This window comes from Anopheles ziemanni, chromosome 2 (genome assembly GCF_943734765.1).
Source record: "Anopheles ziemanni chromosome 2, idAnoZiCoDA_A2_x.2, whole genome shotgun sequence".
In the NCBI taxonomy this organism is placed as follows: domain Eukaryota; kingdom Metazoa; phylum Arthropoda; class Insecta; order Diptera; family Culicidae; genus Anopheles; species Anopheles ziemanni.
Window position 1 is genome coordinate 73137963 of NC_080705.1, and position 9769 is coordinate 73147731.

The following is a 9769-nucleotide window of genomic DNA, read 5'->3' on the forward strand; positions in this document are numbered from 1 at the left end:
CGACGCGCTGATAATGAATCCGATCGTGATGCAACCGGGGCCGTAATTCGGCCTTCGCGAAGGTGTCAATCGGCTGTGCGTGTGTGGGTGAATTTGAATCTCGAGAAACATAACATATGCGCCAAGTGATTGGAAAATCCACCTGAAGCTGCCGTTACTTACAAAGGCTCCGAAGTCGATAAAGACGTGGGAGTTAGCATATTGCCAACATCATTGCAAAAGGAAATATCTCGTTCAAACATGGATAAGAAAGAGATCGTACTAGTCACAGGTGAGTGATGGCGAGAAGTGGCAAATGTTGCTGATGGAGTAAAACTTAAAAATGTTTGACCAGCACAATGAACAATGCAACCTGCTTTGCTACCCGATACCGATCGCGCTGACGATCAAACTTTGTCATACATGGATGGCACTTCTTGCATACAAAGCGTTGACAAACGTTTCGTTGGGAAGGTTTCTTTAAGCAACATGGAGTTATGCAATCGTTTTTGGCAAGTCCTTCGGATAGAGCTGGCATCGATTGGAACACACGAAGGATGATTGATGGCATCGGGCTGTATTGCACAGCTTGACATCCGTTTGTGTTGGAAATGGATGCGACGGGGGTCGGCAACCGTTTATTGAAATTTGTCAAATTTTATAAAATTATTGCAAGTATTTTGTAAGGCCATGTCATTGGCAAAATTAAATGTGAACCATGCTGATTGTTTATGTTGTTCGTGAAAAAAATTGTATAATGTTTGAAATTCATTTGCTTGCATATTTTCAGTTTTTCAACGCTTTCTAATCGAACCATGATGATGTTTTCATTGAGTTAATAAATGCTAAGCAATGTGCTTTACTGGCCTAGTTAAACTTTAACTATTGCAATGCAAAACGAATATCAAATTCAAACAAATAACCAGTTTGTTCAAGAGAATGTTTCTGAAAATAATAAAATAAGTTAATTTTCGCTTTAAAACCGGAATTTATGCAACACTGGATTGATGATTTGTGAATGTTTTAATGTTGGAATAAAAAAAGTGTCTTTTGGCTTATGTACCGTGGGTTCTGTGAAAGCCCGTAATGACTTAGTTCCGTATGTAAATATATAAATTCAAATATACCCGGCGAAGGCTGTCCGATCTTGACAGTTGAGAAAAAGTAGCTCGTGCATCACCCCGTACCGTTTGCCGACCCCTGTACTTTGTCAGCCTCACGGGGTTTTTATTTTCCACACCAAAAGCCCTTCGTTTTGCTCGATCTTCCGTTTTTAACTCCTCCTTCAATAGAGGCGCGTCGAAACTCGTGCTGGACACGACCACCGAGCCACGTGACCTTGCCTTGCTTTTGCGCGATATTTCTGTTTTCTTCCATCATCTTCCATTTGTAGTTTTCTCACGCCTCGATCCAACCCGCGGATGACGATGAAGATGATCGAGCCGAAACCCTTCGGAGTTATCTGGAGCGTGAAGGTGGCGATGGTCGGTGAACGCAACGCGTTGTTCTTTTGAGGTCCGAAAAAACGTGGCTAGTTTTATTCGGGGGTTGTTTATGTTTGCTTTCGGAGGTAATTAAAGCTGGCCATCGGTTCGATAGACCAATTTTAAGCGGCATCACATAATCCACGAGGTATCGACGAACGGCCACTTCCACTCGAGGCGAGTGTTACACATTTTTGGAAGAAAATCATCTAACCGAACCGTTTCCCAATCAGGTGCCCTCCGGAGAGCCGAAAGTTTTCTGGTCGAAATTTAACAATCTCCGGTTGTTTCACTTTCGTTGCCTCGCTTGCACCACCACCACCAACACCCCGTCAGCGGCCCGTAGCATCGCCCGGGACTTAGTTAATACAGCGCCGCGCCATTGCCCCATGCCGCCATCGCTAAACCTTCACCATCGGCCATATATTATCGGACCCGGTTGCTTGCACCCAACCAGTTTCGGCGGCGCATTGTCTCGCTCTTTTTTCTCGTGCGTCTTTTTATTTGCATCCGATATCGGACGCGGAGCGTTTGGAGGTCTTCCAGCGGCCGCAGCTAAAACCCGCTCTGCCGGGACAGGTATTTTGGAAACACGCTGTTACTAAACCACCACGCGAGATCGGCTTACGAAAGACGGGGACTGCGGAGGAAGCTTGGGCCGATTTTCGGTTATTTTTGTTGACTTTTGTCGATGTTTCGAATGACTCCGTTGACCGATCCGTGTCGTGTTGCGCAAAAGCGCCGTTGAACCGCATGCCTGGAAAAGGGGTTGGCTGAGTGAATTCGGGAACTTATAGAAAAGGTTTCGCGTTAGGCATTAGGTTAAAACGTCTCACACAACAGTCGAGCCGGTGACGCGCAGAGTCCAAAGTGTCCAAATCATGGGACGAGAGGTGGGTCTAAAATAAATTAATCACTGGCTGGGTGTGACGTAAGTTTATCTTTCTGTCAGTGTCTTTTTGGAGGTCGAATATTTTAAAAAGCTCCAAGAGGTGTTACAAAAGAGTGAAAGCGTCAAGCATTTGGATTTTGTGTTTTAGGCTAAATGTCTTTGCTGATTTTCCTAATCCTCCCAATTTCGCGCTGAAGCACACGTCATGCAACAAGGAGCTTTCCACAAACACGAGCTTGTTGAAAATAATCAGTGATTGAACCTATATCACACATCCCCGGCTCAACAGGGAACCATACACGTGTGGAAGTATTTCAAATTAAATTGTTAACATTTTTGCTGAGTTGGGATGTGTTCGTGTTTGATCCTTGATTTTTTCCCCACCAACTTGTATAAGCGTTTGTCTGTACGGCTTTTTCCTGCGTTCTTCCTAAATGTCATCGACAGTCTCGTCACCTCACACGTACCACCGCCGTGCAAGGAGTTTTCACACATTTCGCTTTCGATAAACAATCCACGCCGGGCAAATCTGATAAGTCCGGAACGTGACTGGCTGAAAATTTAATAACGAAATTCCTAATTTTTCACCCGGCCTCCCCGGATGGAGTGCCCTCCACGTTGGGTGTCGGGCTGGCTGAAGCGGTTTGCCGGGGCGGAAAACACGTTCCTCGTGACGTATTGCAACGTTCATTACTCATTTTTGTTTTCTAGCGAGCGCGCGTACAAAATGTGTTCTGCCACTTTGCGCCCGAGCGTCAATCTTCTCGATGCTCTGTGTAAAAGCGAGGTAAATAAATAACGCACCTTGACGCCACCATGGGGCGGGCAAATGGTGGGACATTTTCGAACCATCACTAACCTGCGTGTGAGAGTTGGTTCCACTCAACCGGTAAGTGTAGCAATTTTCCATCAAATGCGCGCGAGTAACGGAGCGTTGTTACGAGGTTCGGGCGATGTGCTTTTGAGGGTCGCTTCTGAGGCGGCAGACAGAATGGCGTGAGACAGTTCCTGGGCTTCGTTAGAACACGGCAGCCCCAACTGGAGCGTAACTATGCAGCCATCGAGATCGACTCTTACCACTGCTGTGGAAAATCTGTTTTCCTGGATGCCAATCTTCAGAGTAGGACGCCAGGAGTTCTTCATCGATTCGATCGGGCTTTTTGCGCCCCTTCTATTAGTTTAAATTTGATATTCAGTGAAAATCCGATCGGCCAACGTAAACACTGCCGTTCCGGGATCTCAAAAAATGAAGTCTTTAGGAAATTCGGGAAAAACTCGCTGAAAGCCTGTGGGTGGTTTTGGTTCTGTTCTACCGGCGCCTCTTTGTGGATGCAAGAGAGTTTTTCTTGGATTCTGATGAGGAGAAAACTGGCATGCGACTTATTTCCCTTGAATTTAATATTGATTTTTGCAAATCCTTTCAATCGAATAGAGAACAGACGAACTTTACGACTCAACATGTAAGGCTGCCTGAAAAGCTGAATATGAGGAAGAAAATAACAGTTGTAATAACTTCGGATTTATATTCTATGAAATACTGTTTTATCACAAACCACAACAAACATGGCTCGTGGTATGTTTTCTAGCAATCATTCAACCGATTTTACAATAATATTGTCCCCAACTCCTAGAAGATATTGTGGAGAATGCTTTTCTCGAAAGAAAAGATCAAATTTTAATTTTATATTTTCAATTTAATAGGTTAAGGACAATTACTGACGCAGCAATTTCTTCAAATTTGTGTAACTCACTACAGATCACTTGAGGCAGGGGAATGCTTTGTCTTTTTGTATTAAATCATTATAACTATCTCCTGGAATTAATTTATGTCTGTGTCAATAAATGTTGATATTTTCTTCATATCTTCATATCTATCGTGACCAGTTATATCATGTGTGGGTTTGTCCTTCCTCAGTAGAATGAACTAAATGAAGATTTTGCAATATGGACATAACCCTATAAGGAAGTAGATAGTGCTCTTCCTTCTACTCGATCGCCTCCATTCAATTGGATGTGCAATTTCGACTTACCGATAGTCGAGAGGTTCCAGCTCGAGTACACCCGATAGGATTAGTCCTGATAGCTTGGTGCGCGTTTGCGAAACAACACTGGACCAGTCACCTTTCGCCCAGCGATGCCCAGCAAGAAAGAGAGACAGAGAGAGAGGGCGGTAGAGTGTCGTACCGTTTTCGAGGAATTTCCACTCAACTCACAGTTGACTCTAGGATGATGGATTTCCGGTTCGTACGATGTATCCCGGGCAAGCCGTCGCTTCGATGGCAGAGGTAGCGACACCCGGAGCGACACTCCAGCAATGTAGCGAAAGACAGCTCGCACCCAACGATCCGGTGGATGCGAATTCGGCGAACGCTGGTGGCACAACCACCCGCTCGATGAACGGTTTATTTAAAATTCAAATTATGTGTAAATACAAAATCAAAACGATGATGATGATTCTATCAACATAATGAATCTGTAATATTGGTGACGCGCCTCGCCTGTGCGTGTTGGTGAACCCGGGTTTCTGGCACCCTTGAGGGGGAGATGGAGTCCTCGAGAAGGATGAGGTGTTTTTGGAAAATCCCCCCAGTACGCCAGCCCACCTTCAGTGGAGGAAAAGTGAACGCATTTTCAATCCGAACTGTGTGTTTGTGTACTTTGCCGGTTTGATGCGCCTCCGTAAATCTCGCCCTCTCTTCCTGTAACTTCCTCGCTCCACCGTTCACCGGTGGAGTGGTGCAACTTTACGCTCCAGGATTGTGTTTTCCCCGTGTTGGAGAGGGGAACCTGGTCGGGCATGGCACGGTGGTACGGCTGACTGTTCCGTAAACTGTTTTCCTGTTTACTTTTCCAAACGGGGTGTGCAGGCGACGAGCGAGCGTTAGTGTTCGCGAGTGCGAAAAGTTAGTGATGAAATTCGTGCACGGAAAATCGACCCCCGAAAGGGGGGGGGGAAGCGGAAGTCTATTGGCTCAACCCGAACTCCTCCTACGCGCTTATTGAATGCGCTTTCGTTGCAATCAGTTTATTTACCAATATTATCGCTTTTATTAGTACTACACATCGCCATTATGGATGCACACGCAGTGCATTTTATCGGCGGCAAATAAAATGTGTACGGCTTAATTAAGTAAGTTTGGGTCTCGGTTTGCCCGGTTCTATCGGGTTGCTGTTGATTGTTCTGCTTGGCGGATTTCGAACGACGTGTGCCTTTACAATGGCGTAGTCCATTGAGGTGGGTTTTTTTTCTGTTCTGTTTCAGTGCAGAAATAGTAAACGGGTGCGCAGATTAGCTGACGCCGCGTGGATGTAGATATTTCGGCATAAACAGTGTCAACAGAATTAATTTCAATCATAACTGAATCTTTCAAATATTAAGCTTTTGTTTTCATACTACATTGGTTTCATGAACAATGGAATCAATGTTTTAGAAATTTAAACTCTAAACGAAATTTGAAAACAAACAAAATTAATACAAAATCAATACATAGTGATCTGTGAGAAAGATACAAAAAAGAGGTTTGAAGAGTTATTTAAATTACGGAAAATTTTACATTTATGACTGTCAGTTTCAAGGCTTTTATTTTGCTCATAGCAAGAGGAATAATATTTTCAATGGATGTTATTCATGAAACCTCATCATCTATTTTACTGCTTCTACATATTTCAAATACGAGTTACGAAATGTAAGGTGCGTTTATTGATGTTGATTTGCGCTTCGCACGCTGAACACGTTGTGAAAATCTGAAGCCTTGTGCGGTTGTGGCCAGTGATGGAGTTGTGAGTTTTTTCCTCGACTGGTGGTGGATTTGTATTATTCAATTTAATTTTCGGTTCTGCCTCTTTGCAGATTATACCGTTGGCTGGAGTTTGTGGGATTGTGCCTTTTTTACGATTCACTCTTTTCTGGGAAATTTCGCGAACATCCTTCCACTAACGTGGTGTGACGTTACCGAACGGGTTATCGTTGCAATGGGGTTTCCATTTTAATTCGCGCAAATTCAGCGCAACCACCCGCACGCAAATCGTACCACCCGGATCATCACCGTCGGGCAGGACGATGCTCGCATGTGTGGAGCAAGGATTTGATTTATTTGATTTCGAGTGGGTCTTTTCCCGCTAGAGCACGATGGTGGCGCGTTCGGCGAGTCTACGAGAAAAGCGAGCGGTGATTGATGTTGGAAAATCTACATCCTGTCGAAGAAACGGATCCATGCCGGTGCCACCGTGGGCACCGCTGGCTGCTGGCAAGGATCGTACGATCGGTTCGCCGCGCTGCCAAAGTAATGGATGAGTGATTTGGTGAACATTTTCTCCACTAAATTAATATCACACCGTGACAGTGTGGAGCGCGACTCGGCGTTCAGCCAGTGCAGTGCCGGATGCAGCTCGTGTGGATGGAAAAAATATGGCACTTTCGAAACGGCGAACGATTATTCATACTTCCAGTCCTGCTAACGCCTTATTGATTTTGAGCGATGTGGACAGATTATGTGTCTGTTTGAAGCATTTTCCGAACGTTTCCGCGCGGGAAAACCGGCACAAACGGGAAGCGCAACGATTGCACTTGGCACCGAATCGAGCGTAAGCGTTCCATAAACATGGGTCGGCGTCCCATTTCGGGAAGGGTTTGGCGAGTTCTCCCACGTGACGTGAGTTCTTCCACTTGTCCCTGCGTACGTGTAACAAGGACTGTTTTTTTTGCAAAAGTTTTCCAAACGATTTCGTCAAGAAGCGCCATGGGGATCAAACCCCCGGTGTTGAACGTTGAAATTGTTTACGAACGACAAACAATTCCCCGCCCCACTATTTCCCTCCTCCACTCCTCCACCCCTTAGGGACCAGTTGCTAGACAACTTTTCCTGCTGCAGTCAGCTTCTTTCGTCGGTTGCACAAATTTCGTTCGAATGCTTTGCGGGGCCCAAACCGTCGCTTCCTCGACCCATTTGGGTGGTGCCCCGCTTTCCCGGTTTAGCTATTCGGTGTCAAGGAAGAGTTTGCTGACCCCGATGGGCTTTTTCGTTTGTTTGCTATGTTTGTTTGGGAATCGGAGTGGGAGTTATTATTTTGCACCACACTTTGGAAGGAGCCGCTTTCTACGCTCGATTGTCGTTAAACTCAAAGATTTTTGTACGGAAAACATTTGGACCATCAATTGTGACTCTAAACTGTGGAGAATGTTCTTTACTACTACCGTAGCTCACCGATGGGAGTGGAGAACGGGTGGTGCAAGATTTTTGGAGCGAGGTCTGTTTACTTTCTTAATTTTGATTCACTTATTGATTGTGTTGCTTACAGTTCATGCATTATTTATGGTTCATTACCGAACTGGTTTCTTGTTTCAGCAATTGTAGGTTGCAATGATAATTATCTTAAAAAGGTTTTAAAATGTATAAACTGTGGCTCACGTAGTTTATACGTACACTTCAGTCAGAAAGCTAACTTTAAATTATGAAAGTCAGCTTCAGAGGCAACAAGGGAATGAGTTGATTTGAGTACCTTTTATTTTAAGCAAGCATAGCATTTAAATTGTAAAATAAAAATCGTGCAAGCCATAATTTATGCACAATTTGGTAAATTTAAGCAAAGTAAAGTAAAAGAGACCTTCTATTAAAAATAATAGTTTTACAAATTGTGAAAATTGACCTCTGTTGTTAAGCTTGAATTGAACAATCCTCTCGGTACTCATTACAAGAATCTTCTGAAGATTGAAATGAGAAATAAGATACAAAAGTAAAATGTTAATTGGGTTAATTATAAGGGTGGGAAAAATCTTTATGACAGCTGTTGATTGATTTATATCATTTGTCAACTCAAGTTAATGGTTTGAAAGTGTTTTCATCTTTTCCTTATTGCTCTCTTACCTTCACCCATAGGTGGGTCCGGATTTTACGGCCAGCACTTGATCAGACTCCTGCAGGAGCGGGATCCCAAGGTTGGCGAAATACGAGTGGTCGACCTTAACCCGTACGAGAACCGTCTCGGTAAGTAAGCAACCCGGTTTGCACACCGTGCATCGTGCGGCGTGCGTAACTTTCCCTTTCCCTTTTTCGCTGCATCCCGAAGGTCACACCGAGAGCAAGAAAGTCATCTCGTATGTCGCCGACATCTGCGACGAGGCCGCGTGCGCGCCCGCCTTCGAGGGAGTCGACTGCGTGTTCCACCTGGCCGCGTACGTGAACTTCGACTTCCCACCGAACGTCGGCGAGCTGCAGCGGGTCAATGTCGATGGGACGGCGTCGGTGGTGGCGCTCTGCCGCCGGTACAGCGTGTCCCGGCTCGTGTTCGCCAGCGACTGCCTCATCCACATGACGCCCTATCTCGGCAAGGCCAACTTTACCATCGTGTGCAACCAGACGGAGCCGAAGACGAAGATCCCGACGAAGGACGCCGAGTTTCAGATTCCCGGCTACGCGCCCTCCAAGTGGAGGGCGGAGTGTCTGGTGATCGAAGCCAACGACACGGACCTTGCAAATGGGGGTAAGTGGTCCACTAGCGGGCGATTAACACCAATTATCTCATGGTTGGTTTTATGGTTTTATGTTCCAGAAAAACTGAAGACTATCGCCATCCGACCGCCGGTGATGTTCGGTGAGTGCGACGAGCGGTTCGTGCCGAGTATCGCGAAGGTGGCGCAGCGGTTCGGTGGGGCCATCCCGAAGATCGCCGGTCCGGGCGGCAAGCAGCAGATCATCTACGCGGGGAACGCGGCCTGGTGTCTGGTGCGCGCCAAGGACGCCCTGGTCGAGAACGCCAAGAACATCGCCGGCTATCCGGTGTTCGTGACGGACGAGTCCGGCATCGAGGACACGACGCGCTTCTGCCAGCGCATTTCCCGCGCGAACGATACGCTCAAGCTGCGCCCATCCGGCTACCAGATTCCGCTGTTCCTCACCTACTTCCTGGCGTTCCTGCTCGAACTCCTGGTGAAGGCGCTGCACCCGTTCACGCAGATGCGACTCCGCTTCCCGCCGTGCGGCATGCTGTCGTACATGTCGTCCATCATGCTGTTCAACCGGATCCGGGCGTCGATCTACCTCGACTACGAGCCCGTCTACAGCGAGGAGAAGGCGGTCACCAACAGTGCCCTCTGGTACGAGCGCTGGTACCAGGACTACTGCCAGGCGCAGAGTTTGAAGAAAAAGATGAAATCAAAGTGAAACCCGTCCGTTCGGATCGTTCCAGGGATTGCCAAATCCCTCGCGGTCACCTTTACTAGCTCTCCGGACTGATTCGTATTTTGGACGGATGTTTGCCCCGGTTGCCAATCGATCGATCCCCGGCTGTATTAACTCCTGTATTTCCTATATCGGCTTGCGCGGAAGAATGGTTGGCTAATTTCGATGGTCTCCGGTCGCAAAGTACTGATTTCAGGCGTAGCCGGTCAATTCCATCCGCTCCACAGCTTTTAACT

General features: G+C 46.4%; 1 protein-coding gene across 1 annotated transcript; it reads left to right on the forward strand.

Annotated features, from left to right (window-relative positions):
* Nucleotides 1–237: 237 nt before the first annotated feature.
* Nucleotides 238–9515, forward strand: LOC131294302 (3 beta-hydroxysteroid dehydrogenase type 7). The gene is made up of 4 exons (XM_058322349.1): nucleotides 238–271; nucleotides 8232–8339; nucleotides 8422–8835; nucleotides 8905–9515. The coding sequence occupies exons 1-4, from the start codon at nucleotides 241–243 to the stop codon at nucleotides 9513–9515; spliced, it is 1164 nt and encodes a 387-aa protein (XP_058178332.1). The 5' UTR covers nucleotides 238–240.
* The last annotated feature ends 254 nt before the right edge of the window (nucleotides 9516–9769 follow it).

Coding starts and splice junctions, on each gene's coding strand:
- LOC131294302 (XM_058322349.1), top strand. CDS start 241: ATGGATAAGAAAGAGATCGTACTAGTCACAG. Junction 272..8,231: donor AGAGATCGTACTAGTCACAG/GTGAGTGATGGC, acceptor CTTCACCCATAG/GTGGGTCCGGATTTTACGGC. Junction 8,340..8,421: donor CCCGTACGAGAACCGTCTCG/GTAAGTAAGCAA, acceptor TGCATCCCGAAG/GTCACACCGAGAGCAAGAAA.